General features: G+C 43.8%; 1 protein-coding gene across 1 annotated transcript; it reads right to left on the bottom strand.

The window, feature by feature from the left end:
- Window positions 1-1,962: 1,962 nt before the first annotated feature.
- On the bottom strand, window positions 1,963-22,317 carry LOC119650088 (flocculation protein FLO11). Its single transcript, XM_038052597.1, has 13 exons — window positions 22,082-22,317; window positions 13,645-13,718; window positions 13,263-13,573; window positions 13,134-13,200; window positions 13,004-13,065; window positions 12,813-12,946; window positions 12,176-12,746; window positions 11,987-12,115; window positions 3,769-3,907; window positions 3,333-3,710; window positions 2,998-3,273; window positions 2,572-2,940; window positions 1,963-2,488 (listed from the first exon to the last, which is right to left on the bottom strand). Exons 2-13 carry the CDS (start codon window positions 13,700-13,702, stop codon window positions 2,391-2,393), a joined length of 2,592 nt encoding a protein of 863 aa, XP_037908525.1. The 5' UTR covers window positions 13,703-13,718; window positions 22,082-22,317; the 3' UTR covers window positions 1,963-2,390.
- Window positions 22,318-22,420: the final 103 nt, after the last annotated feature.

The raw sequence follows: 22,420 nt of genomic DNA, 5'->3' as shown, positions 1-22,420 counted from the left end.
ACCAATATGCGAGGCCAGATAAAAGCAGCAGGACCACTCTCAAGACCATTCGACATCAACAACGGTCTACGACAAGGGGATGCCCTATCATGCGTCCTCTTTAACCTGGCCCTCGAGAAAGTGATTCAGGATGCTGAGATAAATACAAGAGGTACGATCCACTTTAAGTCCACAAAACTACTGGCCTATGCTGACGATATCGACATCATGGAAATAACCACCCGAGACGAACAAACTGCCTTCATCCAGATCGAGCAGGCGGCTTTGGAGGCGAGATCTTGGGCTACACATCAATGAAGGCAAGACAAAATATGTGGTGGCAAGGTCAGCATCCAAAACCAACCAGCAATATCGAACCGCACTGGTCAAACGGGAAGGGTAAAGATAGGAGAATACAACTTTGAGACCGTTGATAATTTCTCCTACCTAGGGTCGAAAATCACAATCGATAACAGCGGCGATGATGAAATCCGCGCACGGTTATTGTCAGCCAACAGAGCCTATTTCAGCTTACAAAAACTGTTCCGCTCGAAACGTCTCACCATAGGGTCAAATCTCTTACTGTACAAGACAATGATCTTGCCAGTCCTTATGTATTCCTCGGAGACCTGAGTTCTTAGCGAGAAAAATTGCGAAATCTTGACCGCGTTCGAGAGAAGAATCCTCTGAAGAATTTTTGGCCCCCTACATGAGGATGGACGATTCCGTAGCCTACATACGGACGAAATCTATGAGCGATACCATTACCGTCAGGTTGTGGATAAAATCCGGCTCAACATGTTGCCAGGACCCCAGACAGCTTTTAGGGATATCGAATTCATGGACCTCGGCCCAAAACCGGAGTTCTGCCTGGAGTTTCTTATTGATTCAGGTCTAGACCGGATACCGGTTGTTGCGCCCTTGATGATGATGAAAAACTACTCCGGAAAACACATGTCGCAAAGCCACAAGGGCTCTGATGACTTGCAGGTCCATAGCAGGAAAAAAATGGGGACACACCCCGAAAATGTTGCATTGGATATACACTGCAATAGTAAGGCCAATGATTACCTATGGGACGGTAATCTGGGCAGAAGGAACGGAACTAAGCACAACAGCCAAGGAGTTACACAAACTTCAAAGACTGGTTTGAGTGCGTATCAGTGGGACAATGCGAGGGGGCAGAACATTGCTATTCTAATCGACAGCTAAGCGGCTATTAAAGCAGTTAGGTTGTACCAGGTAATTTGCAAACTGTTATGGGAAACTGAATACGCTCGGCTCGCTTAATAAAGTCTGGATACTCTGGGCACCAGGCCACATTGGGTAAGAAGACAAGCAAGCAGCGGACGAGCTGGTCAGGAAAGGAGCAGCGACGCCACTATACGTGCCAAAGTCATTCTTTGGAGTCGGAAATAGGTTCATTGCTACTGGGCAAACTTACCAGGATGGGACCAGTCCAGGGCGCTCGAAAGATTGTTTCAACCTCACCAAGAAGAGCATCCTAATCATAGTGACAATACTCACTGGTCACTACAAGCTAAACTATCACCTGGGGAAACCAGGGATATCTACGGACAGTGTCTGTAGATTCTGCGAGGATAGTATTGAAATCTGCACACATGTTCTGGGACAGCATCCGGCACTTGTGCAAAGTAGATTCAGGCGCCCGGGTGAATACTTAACACCAGATGCCACGTTGAAACAATTGGAATTTGATAACATAATAAAATTTCTGTCGGTTACAGTTTATAGGTAAACTATAACTAGTAAAGGGCGCAATAGTTCTTTTAGGACGCAGTGTGACATCCCTTGAATGGCCGCAAATAATATCCAAAATCCGTAAGCAACAATTATAAGTTTCAGTGATCTTAGAGTGTCACAACTTTGTGATGTTATTTACACAGAAAGCAAATACAAATTCAATACTTACCCGACAAAAAAGGAAGCTGAAACACATCCATTCCAATTCAAAGCATTGCGTACTTCTTACACTCGCTTTTATTGTTTACTCTCTTCTCTTTCATTTAAAATTTACTAATTTCACTACTGCTATTCACTTTTCATATTTTAACATAGTCGCTCTCTGCATATTGCAATTGCATTGATTAATTTAATCAACGGGCCCGATATACGTAGGATCAGCGATAAGTAGTAATAGTAGGTATGTTCGTAAAAACATAAACACATTATTTATATTTTGGGTAAATTCTAAAAAATATAATTGATACACTCGCACTTATCATATAATCATGTTCGTATTACTTATAGACAAGAAAAATTGGATCTTCTTTTTACACGAATAAAATACGCTTTCTTCCCTCTTCAGATAATTTTCTCTCAAAGTTTCCATTTCTCAGAGTACCAGCTTAGTTCGCGACTTATACGATTAGTTAGGAGAAAACCTATCACTATGTTACAATATTCAAAGCTTGATACTCATCGTCGTGCATTTCGGTCATCATGAAAGTGCCATCTTGCAGCAGGAGCACGACACGTCTTGTACCGCCTGAAATGTTGATAGAAACAAAAGTAAGTTCTCATAGATCTACTTAAAGTTTAGGTTTCAATATCTGCCAGAAAAGAACATACCCGGCGATGGCAGATCTGCTTGCACGACTTCCGCGGGAATATTCCCATCTTGCGAATCGCCCCCGTCACCCGTTTGAATGGTAAGTGCTTCGGTTGCGTCACCTGAACCATCGTTTACTCCGTCCTCCTGCTTCAGGATGAACTGTGTCTCTCCACCGGACGCGGCTGCAGCTGCTGCTAATGCTTCAGCTTGTTGCTCCGGAAGCATTTGTGCAACGGCTTCTGCCACAGCATTGTCTAGTGTCAATACCCCACCTTCATCACCCTCTTCAGCAGCTACGTATGCGTACTGCTGTTCTCCGTCTGCTCCCTGGGCTATCAGTATTGTCTGGCCTTCTGCATTCTTCCCGGCTACTTGGTAGATCGTACCTACAAAAATTTTGATTAAAAGAAATCTGCATCTAATTGATTCTAGATTGAGCTTACCATCTTCGCCTGTGACAAGCAGAGGTGTTCCGTCTTCACTGGTTAAAATGTGTTGCGTCTGTCCGTCTTCAGTGGCTGCTGCTAGTGCCATTCCTTCGTGAATACCCTCAGCATTTTCTTGATGCTGGTCAGCTTGTACGTCATTTGTTTGTAGGATGCCAACAGATGTTATGTTTGCTTGATGACTTTGAAGAGAATTCGTTTCATTCTCCTTTTTCGCCGGCTCCGGACTAGGTACGGGAGAAGGTTCACCCTCGGCTTGTGATAATACTTTTCCTAAATTAGAAACACAATTGAATCTCACAGAAACTTTCAAAGAGTATTAGATAACCTACCTGTTACTGGACACAACGTCAACGGCCGAGGCGGACTTTGTGGCTCCGGGAATGGATCTTCGGGCAAATCACTACTTGTTGACAATTTACTTATGGATTGCTGTGGCGATTGCTGAGTTTGCGGCTGAGTTGAATGTACAATTTTCCGAGTTACTTTCAAATCATTCTTCTGCGATAATTGTATGATTTTCTGTTCGGGTGTTATGGCATTTGATTTATCCGGTTGAGTTCTGGCTACTCGATTGATTACGGGTTTTGTTGGTGGCTGACTAGCATTTGGTGATATTGTAGTTCGCTGAACGATTCTCGTTTGACCCGCAACTGTTCGTGGCGATGGAGTTGACGAATTTGAAAGACTTCGTGCCTGCGCGGTTGAATCTGAAACAAATTATTATGATCTCTCCGATTGTATATGGAAACATTAATGGGAAATTACCCCGACCGCTGATTTGAGTAATGCGGGTCTGCCCAGCTGTAATTCCACCTGGCGGTAGCTTATTTATGCGCACAATACCACTGGATGTGTTTTCTCCTTTCGACAGGACGCGAACTTGAGCTTCAGACTTTTGATTGTTCTGTAAAAATGCAATAGGTACAAAAATTTGAAGTTATAAATGCCTTATTAGTTTTCACACATTTCAATGTCTCATCCAAGACCCATAGTAAATTGATGTAAAAATGTTTGCCCTAAATTTTCGACATGAGCATTTACTGCATGCCAACGGAAGTGTAGACCCCGCACTTGCGTAATGATTTTGAAACACCTAAAAAAACTACCTTGCCAATATTGAACATCGAAGTCGATAGCAAGCGAACAAAATAACGATGGCTTGATACGCTGGAAGGTGATTTGAAGGCCTCGCGACTACATCCAGATCAGGCCTTTGATAAAGTAAAATTGCGCAACCGATAACGACGAGCCGACCCTGCTTGTGAACGGGACAAAGACTAAAGCAAAAGAAGAAGATTCACGATCTATATGATGGTGACACCGCAGCAATCAAACTAATCAAAAGGAGTCTAAAGGGGAATAAGCAGATATTGACTTGCTTCGTTTCTTCACGAAGAGAAAGAAGTTACTAGTAAAATATGCATTAGGAATGCCCAATACGCTGAGTAAAGAAGATAATAGCAGTCTGCGATAACGTAAACAAAAAGCAAAGCCATGGAACTTCAAGATAGAAGAAAGGTAATATAGCTTTTTGTAAACCGTAGTCTTTCGTCTACGAGGTCTACTGTGTGTCGAGAAGTCACACCCTGTACTAGATAACCATGCTTCAGTAAAAAGTACGGATCTTGACGAAAAACGCGTTGCTCCATTCAGTATATTATGTGAACCCTGTCTATGGGATCATTCACAGACGAGGGTTCCTTCAATCTAGAGTGTTATTTGAACCATGCGCAATGGTAAGTTTGCAGTTGAAGTTCACCGGCTTCACTGGAACCAATTACACCAATTACCCCAGTGAATAGATCTAACCTTATTGGACTACTGAGGGCTGTGACATGGTGGACTCCTCCTACTCGTCACAACTAAATTCCTCATGCAAACTATTGTATCAGGCAAAGTCACATCTTCGTAATACCGTAATAAACTTTTGAAAAAAAAAACAGGTTTCAGTAGGGCATGAATCAAATGATACATGGAGTCGGAAGAGAATCTTAACAATCCAAGAGGTCGAAAGAGAGGGAGTCAAAATATGGAGTGCGGAGGAAAGGAGCAACTGGTGCATTGTCAGCCGACTTGTTCGCGTAATTTCCTCATTGGTGCATTTAGCTTTTACGGGTGAGTGCTTTACTGGGTACTGAAGTGGATTCACGTTTGACGAGAAAAGCCACAGCGTTTCAAATGCTCTTCATAACAAATCAGTCTGATGTTTTTTTCTTTGGTACTCAGATTTTGGTTTCCCGTGCGGGATAGAGCGGAATTGATGTCCAGATTTCGAGCGGATTTGATGTCCAAAGCGCCGAGAAAGTTGTATGCTGCCGCCGATATTAAACCTCTTTTTGATGGCGACCCAGTGGTCTCAATGTTTTTCTACTGCCGAACTGCAACCGGATCGCGGAGACGGCTCATGGCAGATGCAGTAGCGACACGCAAACGGAACTACCACCGGAACTACAACGACCTGATGTTAATTCGGAAATATACTGCTGATCATAATACGGTCGACCTTATGCCAGACCTCATAAACGTTCACGCGGATCATCAATTAGCATTGTCACACGAAATGGTTGTTGGAAGTATCTGGTTTGTGCGGAAAGCGGTCCACAAACATACGTGGGCCTCTCCAGAGGGGAGTACTTTCAACCAAATTGACTACGTGTTGATCGAACGCCGCCATCTCTCAGCCTTGATGAATGTCAGAACTTATAGGGCGGCAAACATAGAATCGGATCACTATCTCTTTGGCATGGTGCTCCGAGCTCGAATAACAATACCACCTAGGATCACCTCTGACAATCAGGTGAGAGTGAACACTGAAGCCATCCATAACACAGCCCTCCGCGCCATAAGAGGGAAATGGATCCCGCAATAACTGCAGTCAACAGAGGACCTGGAGATGAAGTATCAACAAATGATTTTCACAACCACCTGAAGAATGCTATCATGGATACGGACACAAACATACTTGTTAGCATGGTGCTCCGAGCTCGAATAACAACACCACCCAGAATCAGAGAGTTAACAGTGAAGCCATCCATAAGACAACCTTCCGTAACACTATAAGAGGGAAGTGAATACCACAAACATACTTGTCCCCAGCCGCCAAAGAAGTCGGAACGGCTGGTTTGCCGATGAATGTAAGCTAGCAACGGAACGGAAGAATACTGCATACCGAGTAATGCTGCATTCTCAAAGAACGCGGGCACACGCGGAGACTTATCACGAACTCCGTCGAGCGGAGAAGCGACTTCACAGACGGAAAAAGGAACCCTGGGAGAACCAACAGGTCTGTGACTTCGAAAATTACAGGGAGCAACCGCACCAGGCGCGCAAGTTTTACCAACAAGTCAGCAGGATGAAGCCTTATACACCTCGATGTTCATCCTGCCGAGACAAAGAGGAAAATCTGATTTCCCACAGAATGGGCATATTGGACCGATGGGTTGAGTACTTTGATGAGCTACTGAACAATCGGAGCATCGGTAAGTTGGAGGCCCCGCCAACTGAAGACGACGGACAAATACTGCCACCACCAAGTTTGGGAGAAACAGTCCGCGCAATTCATCGGCTTAAAAATCATAAGTCGCCAGGAGCCGGTGGAAATACAGCCGAATTGGCTAAATATGGAGGCGAGCAGTTACACCAAGTGGTTCATCAACTTGTGCTCAAAGTATGGGACAGCGAATCAATGCCTGACGATTGGCAACGAGGCATTATCTGGCTCATACATAAAAAGGGAGATATCACACAGTGCAGCAATTATAGAGGTATCACGTTGCCGAGTACCATCCATGTATAAGATATTCTCCGCTATCCTGCTAGGTCTGATAGCCTCATATGCCCAGAACATCATTGGCCCATACCAAAGAGACTTCACTCCAGGCAAATCAGCAACAGATCAAATTTTCTCTCTGCGGCAAGCGATGGAAAAACTGTTGGAATATGGACAACTATTGCACCATCTATTCATCGACTTTAAAGCCGCCTATGATAGCATAGCCAGGGTAAAAGTGTACAATATGTATAATGTAATAAGATGTAATAAGACTGACTAGGCTGACCCTGACCAATGTGCGAGGCCAGATAAAAGCAGTAGGATCACTCTCAAGACCATTCGACGTCAATAACGGTCTACGACAAGGGGATGCTCTATCGTGCGTCCTCTTTAACCTGGCCCTCGAAAAAGTGATCCGTGATGCTGATGTAAATGCAAGAGGCACGATCCTCCACCCAACTACTGCCTATGCTGACGATATCGACATCATGGGAAGAACCACTCGAGACGTCAGCACCGAAGACGAACCAACCAACAACATCAAACCGCACTGGTCAAACAGGAAGAATATGGAAATGAGAATACAACTTTGAGACCGTTGACAATTTCTCTTATCTAAGGTCGAAAATCACAACCGATAACAGCTACGATGATGGAATCCGCGTACGGTTGTTGTCAGCCAACAGAGCCGATTTCAGCTTACAAAAACTGTTCCGCTCGAAACGTCTCACCATAGGGTCAAAGCTCTTACTGTACAAAACAATGATCTTGCCAGTCCTCATGTATTCCTCGGAGGCTTGGGTTCTTAGCAAGAGCAAGCATGAATAGCAAACAACAAACAAATTTAAAAATGATGACAATGCTTACGGTAAAATTAACAAGAACATATCATTCGAATCTGTTCTAATAGTCAATCAGCACTAAACAGATGTGTCCGGATAGCTGTGTGGTTAGAGCACAAGGCGGTCGTCCAGAAGATCGCGGTTCAAATCTCACTAGTGGCAGTGGTATTCCTATCGTAATTTGACGCAGATAGCAGTCGACTCAGCTGTGAATGAGTACCTAAGTCAAATCAGGGTAATAATCTCGGGCGAGCGCAATGCTAATCACATTGCCTCCTACAGGCTATCCTGTAGTGTACCGTTACAGTCTTGAATGAAGTGCTCTAACACACTTCAAGGCCCTGATCCAATACGAATTGTTGCGCCAACAATTATTATTATTATTACTAAACAGATACCCAATTTCAAGGAAATTAGTATCGAAGTGCTCTCAGATTCTGTTGAAACTCGGTCGACTGGAAAGACTGACGAATTGATTCGCGTAAAGGCTGGCTGCACAATTGCTGTTTTCATTTTGTCACGCGCTGTCAAATCTGAAGGGCGAAACTGCAAGGATTCATACACATATGTTACAGAGATTTTGTTTATTGCTCAAAAAGAGATCATGAAAACGCTAATAGTGCTTAAATTAAAATAAAATTGTTCCTTAGAGGGACCGAGATCTTCAAAGATAAAAATAAATCAATGAGATGCTGTTAAAAGCACACCATCCGCGAGAACGGGTGGAAGAAGTGAGAGCTGCTATACTGTCCTTTGAACACTTCGAAACACCTGGCGGCATTTATGCAGCGATGCTAAATAAGGGTATGAAACACCTAGAGTGACTTCTAAAAAATATTTTTTTAGCAGGTCTTGCTTTGGGCTATGTGCCCACCTCTTGGCAGGAGATTATAGTAGTAATCATATCCAAGCCTGGGAAAGATGACAATTCAAATCCAAAGAACTTCAGACAGATCAGCCTAACATCATTCTCGCTGAAATGCCTGAAGACTGGTTGAGTGTCATATTCGTGTAAATTATGAAAAGCAATATGTGTACCAGCGTACAAAGTTCTGTGAGTCTGCTCTTTACTTCCCAGTTTCAAAGATAGCCGAAGCAACTCTGAATCCGCACCAGAAACAAAACTGACTTTGTTGGCAGTTCTTGGCATTTGAACAATATGTCGCCGATGAGATGAAAGTTGCAGTAATCTACAAACGGTTCACCGTTGCTGTTACGGCCGCCAAGATCAAAGATCATGCAAAATGTCAGAGATTACCTTGGCATTCAGGTCACCCATCACGATCACAACGTTGAAATGACAGAAGAGACAGGTTGAGTGTTACATTCGACACCCATTATATGAAAACCAACATGTTTATCAGCGTGAAAAATCCTGTGAATCTGTTGAGGCGACTACTATTTGTGAAGCCCTACATTGATGACATAATCACAATGTCAAAAGACCACGTAGAGCATTTGTATCACTTACGAACCGTTTTCAATCAACTTAGGGAATTCGGTTTCACTATAAATGCCAAAAAATGTCAATTTGGCAAAAACTCTGTCCAATTTCTCGGCCAACAAGTTTCCCCAACAAAGAAACTCCGTTACCATCTCGAGTCCAAGCCACACTGAATGTAAAAAAATCTCAAAAGATTTGCGACCTGCAAAAATCCAAGTACCATTAAACACATTGGTGAAATCCAGCACCTTTAAACGCATTGGTGGACTGCACCAAGCGGAATGACAAGCGGTCAGTTCCCTGATCACCAGAAGCAACTAACGCATTTGAAAAATGCAAAATCGCGTTTGTGAATAGCTCTATTTTAGCACACCAATGCGAAGGCACATCGCTTTACCTACAGACTGACGCATCCGACATTGGATTAGGAGCAGCACTTGAACAATTTTCAAAGGGTCGATGGCAGCCCCTCGGTTTTTTTCAAGAAAACTTCGAGGCGCGGATACATGACCCAGTACATATGATCGCGAATTACTAGGAATTTTCTTTCGAATAACACATTTCCGACAGACCATAGAACCTTGTGCTTCAGTTTCAAGTAAAACATCATTGTAAAAGGCGCGCCAACCCGAATTCATCTCCGAATTTACAACAGATATACGATACATATCCGGCAAAGTAAATAAAGTTGCTAATATGCTGTCAAAAGTAGAAACAATCGATTTTCCCATCGCCACAAACGCACAAGAGCTCGTAAGTGCCCAAAACGGGGACAGTAAATTAAAGATTTCTTTCATCCGAAAACATGCTAGAATTCCGCCATAGGCGAATCGGCTACTCAGCAGCGCTCGTGTACTGTGATTAACAAATACGCCTCGACCGTACATCTCGCAACCCTTGCAGAATCGCATTTTCGGTCGAGTCACCAGTTTGCTAATCCAAAATACGTGTGGCCTAATATGAAAAAGGACACCCGTAGTTAAACACGAACGTGCCTGCCGTGCCACACCAGCAAAACATCTCGGCATTGGAAAATGAGTAACAACAGTTTTCAATTACTGTCCCGTCGCTTCCGGCAGGTTCATTTAGACATAGTAGGACTTTGCAACCATCGGTAGGATACCACTATCTTTTTAATTACGATTAATCGTTTCTTGGTTGACCATCGACGATACCGTCGCAAAATTGGAAAGCGCACAGTATAGCCTCGGTATTATACTAAGTGTGGATATACCGCTTCAGTGCACCTTAGACAGTTACAGCGCACCAGAGGTCACAATTCAAGGCACGTCCCTTCAAAGCAACAATAGACCTCATCGGATGCAATTGTACTCGCACGACAGCGTACTGCAAGCTAATGGCATAATCGAACGGATACATCGTACTCTGAAGGTAGCACTGACATTTAAAGGCGGTGCTTGGATACAGAAACTGAATACGATCCTTTTCGGAGTTTGAAGTGCTTTGAAGGAAGATCTACAATGCGCGCTGGACGAATTAGTGTATGGGACATCATTACGGATTCGATCTCCTTACTCAACCGAATTTGTATTAAAATTTCGCCATTTATAAATAATTTCGTAATCAATATCAATATACGCCTCACCACCGAGCGACTGCCTCAAGGGCAGCCGTTGTTGTCACGTATCGGAGGGGGAGTGCTCTCCTTTCCAAAAACCGTAATGCCGCCAGAGAATTGTGTCATCCTGTCGACATCCTGCGCAACTCTAAATGCATTATTCAAGTTGCAGTTCTTGGATTTATATATTCAGAGCACTGCAATGAGAGCAGCTCACAGGCTGACACATTTAGATCCATGAGTCTCCATGAGAGACACGAGGGCTACCGAGCATTGGAAGAACTGAATCCACTTTTTGCACTGCCTTCTTCTTTTTTTGTAGCCTTTGTTCGGTTCATAATCGCGGTTGGTTCGTCGTGACCGATTGCGCCATTTTTATGTCATTTGCCTAATCTGGATGCAGTTGCGAAGATTGCAAATCACCATCCAGCGTATCAAGCGACCATTGTGTTGTTCGGCAAGTGGATCGCCAGATATCGATCGCGGATATCCTCACTTTGGATGTGTCACGCCACTAGTCGAACGCAACATCTTCGTATTCATTATCGCGAGACGCTGTTAATTGTCTTTTATAGTTGGCCAACACTTAGAATCATAGAGGGCGACAGGGTGGACGATAATGCGGTAAATTTTAGATTTGAGACGCAAACAACACCAGTTGTGGAACGCCACTTTATCCAGGTTGCGCTAATACGTGAAACAATTTCATTACGCAGTTCTCCGAGATATTTAAATCGCTCAGTTCTGGGCACTCTCTTCTGATTCTTGGATCCCCATATCTGTTTGAAAGAAAATACGTAGAAACTGATTGAACTCTATTTCTAATTTGAATGCAGTGGAACCATTCTAGGTACCTAATCACTGTGGTCCACTAGTGAGAGAAACGAAATCTCAGATGCCTTGGCAAAAGAGGATTCAATTTCAACCATGTGCGGACCGGGACCAGCAATTGGATAATGTTGCTATCAAAAACTGTGAACAAGCTTCCATAATGACAGGTGACAGAGCATTAATGCTGCTAGACACAACAAACTTTTTCTGTCAAAACCGAACAAACAAACTGGAAAACTGGAAACTTGCACTTGTCAGCGTTCTGATTGGCCATAATTCACATATGTTCAGAACACGGATTCTACGAGATAATATTGTCCGAGCTTTAATGATAAACAGGAATCCATTGAACATTTTCTATGTGAACGCAGTTGTCCAGACTCCACAGATGAGTTTCTAACAGAGAATCTGCATACTCTCTGTATAAAAGTACCTTGCGGCAATATAATGGATCTAATACGGCCTCAATGCCTAAAACTACGCTTCCCCCAGTTCCTTAACTTAGCCTAACCTACCGTCGGCACGATCCCTGCTTTCTTGACGATCCCTGAGCTCTGATTATCCTTTGTAATGATCACTTCGGCGGACGAGTCATTGCTCGAAGCCCTTATATTGCCATTCACTGTTTTCGATGGTGTTGACACCTGCAGACAAACCATTGTTTCTCTTTCACCTTTAAAATAAAATTACATTCTTCGTCTCACCTGCGATATTTTGATCTCTCCTGATGAGTCCATCCGCAAAATAGCATTCCCATTTCTAAGTCGTTTACTAGCCGGAGCACCGTTTTCATCCGGGTCATCTTCCGCAGCCCCACTTTCATCAAACTCCTCACTTTCATCCAGTTTTCTTTTTGTCCCGCCACTGGAATTCTCCGCCTGAGGTGACCATGACTTCTGGTCTGTGACTCTAGTTTTCAAATTACGTGCCAATTGACCTTGCCTTGAAGGACTTTGTGGTGCATCTTTCACAGTTGGAAGAGTTGGTTGAGGATTAGCGGCTGCTGCTGCTGCGGCGGCTTGTTTCGCCGCCTGAGCTGCTCGTTGTTCTTTCTGTCGAGCCAATTGTTTTTCAAATGTTTCTAGCAGTTGTGGACAGGAGTCTAAATGTGTTTGTGGTTCCCAGGTGTTTTGATCATGAGGAAAGCCATCCCATTTGACAAGATATTCGTGCATTTTCCTTCTCGGATTGAAGCGCTTTGCGATGATTTTTTCAACGGTTTCTTCCTCGATTTCTTGGCCGTTGGTATTGGGAACGGTTCGACTGGCACGACGACTGAAATGATAAATGCGATAGGTGTGATGTTCGGATCGTAAAGAAATAAATGAATTCATTGCTCACTTCAGAGTTTTATTCAACGCTGCATTGTTTGGAGGAGTTTTGATTTGATTGATCTGATTTACTGGTTTCCGGATAACTCTGTTTTGATCCGCTCGAACGGGCGACATCTCTTCCTCATTGTCTGTGTTGGCGTCCTAACCATTCATATTTTTGTTATACATAAAAATTTTCTCAGTTTTTGAAAATCTTACCTTTTTGAAAATTTGTTTATTGTCTATGATCCTCGGACCTGGTTTCGGAGTACTAACCGCCCCTAGGAACGACAATCAACAAAACAATAAAAGATATGTTTGTAAGACACAAATTTATAAAACAACATACTTGGCGTGTTGTCCACAACTGTTTTTGTAATTTTCACAGGCATTTCTTGTAGATTTCCTTGTCCCATCTGAAAATCGAAAACAACCATAAGAAAACCCAATGTTGCACAGATTTACAATCTTCACTTACTTTTGCAAACGATTGTATAGTTTTTCCTGCAACAATCCATGTTTCACGGACTGAGTCCTCCATTTTCACCCATTGCTGATACAGTTTCCATGAATTTGTCGTATTAGCTAGATTTTCATTGAGACTCAATTGAGCCGCTTTCCATAGTAAAAATGCCCAAACTTTTGGTTTCGATTCGCGACTGTCTTTCAATTCCGAATCTTTTTCGCAGCCCATATCTTTGTGTTCTTGGAACAGCTCGATGAAATGGAAAACATTGTGACATTTTCCACAAACAAGGACATCTGTTTGCGCCATATCGTTTTGTGCAACTATTTGGAAATAGGTTTTATAATTGCTTGCGATAATTAGCTTTAATTTAATAGAAAGTTTGTGGTCTTACCTCGTATTATTTTGGGATGTTTTCCTATGTCTGACGGGTCAATTTCCTTGCCCATCATTTTATATAAAAGAATTCTGGAATAGATAAAAGTAGTTTAAAATCGTGATTAGAATATGATGATCATTTGATTATTTTCTTCGCCTCAAATAGTAAATATTCTTCCAAAAAAGGCAATAAATTGTGTCTTCTTCTACTGTCCAAAATTCATTATTTGAAAGCCAGCGAGGATATGTATGTTATGGAGGAGATGAGAATCGCTACAGTCCGAATGTCCGACAAAAGAATAGATTCGGAAAAATTGCCAATTATATTAATAGCAAATATTTTTTATTCTTCGCACTAAATACCGGAAGGAGGTTGACCCCCCATAGATAAGAAATAACGTTTCAATCGAGGAATGCCCTGGCTAACAAAGTGGGGAGTAAAAGAGATAGAAGTTTGTGAATCAGCAGCGTATAAACTTTGCAACCCTTCCAACATCAATGAAAAGATATTCAGGCCACGACAAACTCCCACTTTACAATATTCATATACAAGGATCAAGAACAGTTTCCGGAATGCGATACCCCCCGGTATTATAGGTCCTAAAAACGCTTGTTTTCTTCGCTTCCAGTCATAATACCAACGACCCGGCATCGGATCAATCGGAGTCTTCACACGCGAGGTCGAGTCGTTACATTTTTCTTTTATTTCTAGTTTTGGTTCACGTGTTTTCTTATCATAGGTTCGTGCGATATCTGAATTTTCGTCTCTTTTACAGTTTCCGGTGCGGTCCCACGTATCAGTTTAAGGGCATGTGAGGTTTTGTTAAATAACATGCGAGAGACTGAAGCGCGCAAAGGGTCCTTCACATTCCCGAGCCTAGCTAGGCCAGACGCGTGCAAGCAAGCGCGTATCAGCGAAATCAGTGGAGCTTTTTAAAAATAGCCAGCAAACAAAAACCGCTTCTATCTTCTCTCTGACAACGAGCATCGCCCCGAAGCGACGCACGCACCTCCCGGATTTTGGACTTGTTATCAAGAATATCGACAAAAATTTCATATTCGAGATTACCAACCCATCGAATGACAGGCTCAAAGTCCGGGTCAAATTTGAAGGTCATTCCTTCACCCTGAAGGAGGAGAGGGAGCCAACCCTCATCCTCGGAGGAATCTCCCCTTACGAATTTGCATCCGAAGACGTGGCATCGGAAATTAAGGAGTTAACACAGGTTACGCCGATCCGCATATCAAGGCTTTCCACCCCGTGGTTACGAGCCAACGACACCAACTTAAGCCTCTTCCATGTGATCCTCAGTTCCCAGGCAGATACCAACATAGTTACTAAATAAAATACCTACTTCATAATCTGCTGGGAGAAACCCAGAAAAGGGGATGTCATCCAATGTTTTAACTGCCAACAATTTAGCCACGTTTCCTCAAACTACGAATACGACCCCAGATGTGTCAAGTACGTGAATCCACACGCCTCTAGGGACTGCCCCCATTCGACGGTACAAAACAACGCCGACAAAAAGTCGGCGATGACCCTCAAATGCACAAATTGTGGCAAAATGGGTCCCAAGCCAACTTCTCGAAATGCCCCCGTAAACTGGAATCAATCCCTCTTCAAATTGCTAGCTAACCAAAATGAAGGTGCTCACACTTAGCACTAATTAGCTCATTTCTAACGATACACGTTTCGCTCTCCACAAGCTCCTCGAGGATTCCGAATCCAGTCTCGTTTACCTAAACGAAACTAGACTGGGGGAAGTCTCCAACGTAAAACTACATGTTCCCGGTTACGTTACTTTCTGCAATGACGTGGGCAGAGACACAACCATCCTAGTCAGATCGGGACTTAGGGCATATAGCTTCTCATCCGCTGCACTAGCATCAAACTGCCTATTAGCAGTGGTCAGACTACCTGTTACGGGTACTTCCCGGGCGGCACACCTCACTTCCATTCTGTCAGAACTCTGGGAAATCGCGGTGACCTCAACGCGAGGCATGTACTCAGTTAACAATGAAAACGGCAAAGTGCTCTTCGATTGGTTCAAGTCAAGCCCACTTCTAAGCGCGGACATTATTAACGCTGGAGTGCCATTTTTTCCTCGAGAGTCTGTCTTCCTAGACGGGTTTATAACCTCTTCCAATCTCTCAGCATGTGTCACTAACTGCTCCTCTTTGGCATCCGACCATCATGCCTCAGCCTCTCTCTGCATATACAGCAAATTCTCCCTTCACTCCACTATCCACATAAATGCAGATTCTACAATCTGACTAACTGGGACGATTTTCAACGCGAGTTATCCAGTGCGCTGGCTCCTCCCATCGACATATCGCGCTTTCACTCTAATGATGAGCTAGACACTTACACCTGACAATTTTAAACTACAATCGTCATACACGCTCCAGTTAAAGAGCCTGTTTACTACAAATACAAGTGCCTTTCCACCTCAACCGTCCTCTTAGTCCGCGATAGAAACAGATTCCTGCAGCGCAGGAAACCATTACTTCACCGGCTAAGGAACAAATGCAATGCTGACTACCGTCTCCTCTCCGAGATCATTAACGATCTGTCTAGCAGAATCAAAGGAGCTATTCGGTCAGAACCGAATACATCCTACAAGAAACTCTCAAAATCCCTCAAACCCAGAAGTTTTCTCAATAATTAACCGATTGGTTAGAAGGGAAAAATCTTCTTTCAAAGTCAACTACTACCCGATAAAAATAGGTAACAACTAGTTTCACTCCCCCTGAGGAAAAAATATCCGTCTGCGTTGACTACTTTAGTCATTTATTCAGAGCCAAATCGTCCGCGGACCCCATCTGGAACTGGTTGGTCGCCACTACTGTCAACGATAAAAGGTTAAGTTTTGGAAGGGTGTTACCTTTACCCACTTTTTCCCGTTCGCCTCCTTCTTTACCCAAGATGAAGTCGAACTTGCAATCACCCGATCCAACGAACGATCTTAAAGATATAAGGCCTATCTTTCTTCTTTCCAATATTGGAAAAATCTTCGAACTAAGTCTCCTCAATAAGCACTACTCCCCTATCATTTCACTTAATCAATTCGGCTTTGAAAACCTCAGATCCACCGAGCAGGCAATCCTGTGCCTGCAAACCACATTCTCAATCACCTGGAAAATAGGCATTGCACAGTAGCCTGCACCTTAGACCTTGAAAAAGCATTTTGCTCAGTTTGGAAAGAGGACTTGCTGTACGAACTAATTCAGACCAATTGCCCCTTCCCCCCTTATTCAGAATCCTTGGAAACTTCATTTCCGGCAAAATTTGCCACGTGCGTTTCAAGGACTTCGCTCCATCGACGTCCTGGTAAACTCAGGAGTGTCTCAGGGATCCATTCTAGACCCCAAAATTTTTAACATCTTCCTCCACGATATTCCCCTCCTTCCCGTAAACTTATCCCCTAAGCCGACGGCCGCTCAGACAGCCCCTCACCTTTTTTCCTCAACGACAATGGTCATCTCGCATCAGGAGGGATCCTCTCCGCTTATGACACCATCCTATATGCGAGCGGACCCATTTCCTCACTAGCCTTTCTGTCTCTCTCAAACTCTTAACCAATAGGGTGACCGCATATTTCAACCGGTGGGCTCCCACCGTTTATTCCCTTAAGTCATTTGTTTCAGAAAGTAAATACCTCAATGTGCGCATTGCTAACCACTTTCTCAATCCGAAACCAAAAATTAAATACCTGAGAATCTCTCCACGACAAACTTAAATCCAACCCTCATGTCTGATCTGCTATTGCCAAAGCTTCTAAAGAATGATCTGCCTTTAAAAACCTCCCCTCGTCTTGGGCGCTGTTCCCTGCCACCAAAATCCTCTTATACAAAACTCTAATTCGACCAATCCTGTCCTATGGCTTCCCAGCATGGGCTACCATGTCACCGAACGTAGCAGAAGCCCTCCAACGCTTAGAAAGGAAATGCACGGTCAAAGACATAAAGTCCAACCTAAAATTTCACAAAGATTCTTTCCTGTACGACCTTTCCAGGGTTTGTCCAATAATCCCGCATATGATCAAAATGTCGCGCGTCAGTCTGAAGAAGTGGCTGTTTGACCCTAACCCTCTGATAAAAAATCTCGCCATGCGTAATGCTTTGTTACGCTGGCAGTTGACGTCAGCAATCTGGGCGTTCACAGTGCCCAACTTCTCACCAAATTTCGTGTCAATGGGTATAGCCGTTTTTGAGAACAGTGCGTGTGACAGACAGACAGACAGACCTGTGAGGAGTTGCCAGATCTCCCATCAGGCGCGACCCCAGGTGGCGGGGCGGTAGGAGCATACCTATTGATGTGTAAATATCTGTTCATATACTTTTCTTTTCTGACTGTGCATGGGCTAGTGTTTGCTCATCTCGGGCGCGGGGACCAAAATGGCTATAGAAAGGACACCCAGAAAATAAAACCAACATGGATGAATTGAGGAGGAGTAAAGTTACGGTGCAGGCGCTCATCACCCCAGTATCGACGGCTTTTGGGAGTGAGCAAGCGGGCTCCCGGCCGTTGATATCCCTCGACCGCAGTGCCTCGACACCCATCGGATTTGATCAAGAGGTACTCCAGCAGCAGTAAATAGATCCATTCAAGAAAAGCTCAGCAATTTTACGATCTCCTCCAATACCAAAGCCGGCAAAAGAGAAAGCTCATGGGAACAGCAATTGAAAAAGGTGAAGGAGTCAGAAAAAGGAATAATCTGGCCAAGACTCACCGAGAACAGAGCCCTGACCCAGAAGAACTACCACGTGACATGTCCTGGCAAGTTAGCTGAACTTCAACTAAGGACGGAACCAGAGGGCAGGAGACCCGCATTCCAGATGCCGAAGTCCAAAAGAACACCAGGATGATCTGCAAAAGCGATGGATGAGCAAACACTCATGGAAGTGTGGCTAGACCTACCTAGCAAAGCAGGCACCTCCACTGATAGAGCTCTACATGTTACACAAAGCATCTCTATAGCATGTAACGCATCGATGCCCAATTATTGGTGGAATAGTGAACTTACTAGCCTTTGATCGATTTGCAACAGAGCCAGGCGAACGGCTCAGAGGGCAATAGGTAGGATCGATCAAGGACAAATGGAGCATGCCTATATTGAAGCTCGCAAGTACCTCAAGCTCGCCATCCAGCGGAGTAAAAGGGAATGTTTTAAGAAGCTCTGTTTGGAGGCGGACATAAATCCGTGGGGTAGCGCCTATAAAATCGTGACGGGACGATTCAGAGGTCGATCATCTCCGCAGATCACATGCCCATGTTCTTGTTGAAAATAATCCAGAGGTTATTTCCCCCGCAAGAGGGGGGTACTGACACCTTCCAGCGTCCCTTAATGTGACGCCGATTCCACCAGTCACCAGGGACGAGCTGCTGGAGATCTGCAACCGGATATGCGACAGTAAAGCTTCGGGTCTGGACGGCATACCGAATAAGGCCCTCAAACTTCCCGTCAAATGTCGCGAAGCTGTTCGAAACGTGCATGCCCGAGGGTATCTTTCCTGCACCATGGAAACGGCAGAAGCTGGTGCTGCTGCCTAAGGCTGGCAAACCTCCAGGGGAACCGTCCTCCTATAGACCCATCCGTCTTGTAGACAGTATGGGGAAAATGTTGGAACGGGTTATTTATAAGAGATTACTCCCAGTTGTCGAGAGCCAGATAGGTAGTATGGGTTCCGTAAAGCCAGATCAACCATTGATGCCATCAAAATAGTTACTGGCTTGGTCGACAATGCAATTCACGGCAGAGGTTGTACCAGCAAATATTGTATGATGATGACCCTAGATTAGAGGAATGCATTCAACTCCGCTAATTGCAACCTTATACAAAAGCCTCTAGCGAGGATAGGTGTTCCCACCTGTCTCCCCGCTATTATCGATAGCTACTTGCATGAGCGAATAATATTGATGATGGTCCCAAGGAGTAAGTTGTCTCCGCGGGTGTTCCACAGGGCTCTGTACTGGGCCCATTACTGTGGAACATCATGTATAATGATGTACTTAGCCTTCCGGTTTCGGAGGAGGCCACGGTGGTAGTTTACGCCGATGATATAGCACTGATTGTGGTCGCAAAGCATCTCGAGGATGCTGAGTTGTAGTCAAGCGAAGCAATCCGTGTTGTTAAGGCTTCATTAGAGAGTGACACTCGGGGAGGAAAAGACGAAATCATCATCATCACTAAGCGCCGCAAAAGAAATTACGCCTGCATTAGAATCGGGAATCGTAACGGGTGATAGACGAAAAACTCAATTTTAAGCAGCACATAGAGCATGATTGCGAAAAAGCATCCACCACTAGTATGGCTCTGGCAAGGATAATGCCGAACGTAGGAGGACCGCGGCATACTTGCAGGCTGCTCATAGCCAGGGTGGTGAGGTCTATCATGCTGTATGCAGTCCCAGTTTGGGGAAACGCGCTGCGGGTTTTTTGGCAATGCATATAAACTGAGTACGGTTTACAGAAGAATAGCCTTAAGAGTGTGTTTTGCGATGCAGCGTTCATTATCTCGGGAATGATGCCGATTGACATCCTGGCTACCGAAATGATGAGCATTTATAACATCAGGTCCATCTCTCCCTTATCGCAGGTGAAAAAGGTCAAAAGGGAGAGATCCCTAAGCAGATGGCAACAGTGATTGGACCAGTCAGAAAAGGGTCGTTGGACTTACAGGGTGATCACTTCCACCGAGGAATAGTTCGAGAGAAAGCATGAGAAGATCAATTAAAATCTCATTCAGTTTCTCACCGGCCATGGAGGATACCGTCAATACCTATACAGGTTTAAATTGGACACCTCACCTAATTATCCAAACTGCGACGGGATCCCAGAGGACCTGGCGCACGTATTCTTTCAACAGTTGAAGAAAGAAGGAACCTAGAGGAAACTCTAGGTGAAGAGCTATCACCGGAAAATTTTGTCCGGAGAATGGTAGCTTCATCTAAGCGCGTCACTCTGACAGACAGGATGAGTCCATTTTAATAAGATTTTATTTTACACAAAACCTTAAAAATGAGTTGAATATGCTCAAGAGTTTGTTTATAAGACAGAAGAGCTTTGGAAAACCGTCATTTTATGCAACGAGTGTAAATTCAACATTTTCGGTACCGATAGTCTATAATTGGAATAGAGGAGGAAGGTCACTGCCTGAGAAGATCGTTATATTAAGCGAAAAGTTAAACATAGCGATGACATCTCGATGTAGTGGCACCTAAAGGACCAGGATTACTGCCAGTACATACCAGCTACACGGCAGCATACAGAGTCTTTAAGGAATGGATCCTTTAGAGTATCAAAAGGACTCTTTCTCAACCACCTGGGAGCCCGAATTCTGATCTGATAGAACACTTGTCGACCTACTTCCAAAAGGAACCACGCAAGCAAAGGGAAATACGGACTTGAAAATTCACGTAAAGATTATCTGGAGGTCGTTCCTGCTGAAGTTGCCAAAATACTCGATGGAGAGGTTAATGGTCACCACACAAAATATTAATTCACTCAATTGTTGTCAGAAATTTGTTCCTTTTTTTTTTGTTTTTTCTCCAATAGGCTATTTAAAAATATAAACTGAGTTCCGAGGTATTTGACTTCAAAACGTATTTCAGTTACTGTCCAACTTTCTAATTGGTTCACTGTATATATTTCTTGTGTCGCACATGTATTCCTCGTTCTTTGCTCAATAACTAAATCTGAGGAAAGTGGTTAACCCGATTCAAATGAATTTATGAAAAAAGTAGCCGAATTGCGACCTAAGTTCGTATTCCCTGCAAACAAATTTAGAATCTGCATTTGCGATAACCATTCCAAAACCCTTCGCAACTTTCAGTTTTCCTTAAAATAAGAATGAACCACAAAGTCCAATTCGAACGTAGGCCAGAAGTGCGCTAAAGCGTTTTAATCATAGCTAGAGGCAACCAAAATAAATTACTGAGTTCCTGGCATTCAGATAGTTGCCACCATCAAAGCCGTAACGGCCAATTCAAACGTCACGTCTGACTGTTGGTGAAGATTCACCAATAAGGACCACCAATGATCACAATACGCGCCCCTTGACTGCTTCTGTCATTGCAAGCGCAAATATTTACTGGCGGACTTTATTCAATTTGCTTGGTCATTACTCGACAATTTGTATGAATTGCTGGCAGTACTTTGAACTACGGGCTTAGCTTCCTCGCTTGTCCAGAAGCCAGTGATTGCGGCAAAGTGCAAATTTGGAAGGAATACGCGCGCCCCTAGTACTCTCTTGCTCGGGAAGAGCTAGCCCTGCGTCTGCATTTATCCTTATTTGCAATAATAGAAAATCAAGCCAGACGCCTAATAAGCCAAGCTGTTTCCCTCCATTCTTAATAGAAGCTGGGTAAAAGTTAACAAGTTTTAATTGATAAATTTATGAGCAAAGAAACGAATGCACATTCATATCTCACACAAACGTCAAACTCACTCTCGTTAGTCCACTTTTGGTATCTTGTCTAGCACTTTTCTCGCACTAAAGTCTCCCGTCCAGAATCACGCCCTCATTCATAAATTGCTCGTAATAATTACGAGCCTGTTGGTCCTAGACGTTCTCTAGGATATTCCTTGAATTATTTCAATTTCCTAATATACAAAACACTCCGATACGGACGCAAACACAAAACGTACTCGCGAACCTTTCACCACATTGAACGCATGGAGGAGAAAATCCGTTCTTTTACGTGAGGGGCAATTGTTTGCAGCATGACCTGAGCCAATCACAGAGCTTGGTGTCGGCAAAATGGCGAATCGCAATGGAAGATTTTGC

Source organism: Hermetia illucens, chromosome 2 (genome assembly GCF_905115235.1).
Source record: "Hermetia illucens chromosome 2, iHerIll2.2.curated.20191125, whole genome shotgun sequence".
Taxonomy (NCBI): Eukaryota; Metazoa; Arthropoda; class Insecta; order Diptera; family Stratiomyidae; genus Hermetia; species Hermetia illucens.
The sequence above is the reverse complement of the archived record's forward strand: the minus strand, read 5'-3'. Positions and strand labels throughout refer to the sequence as shown.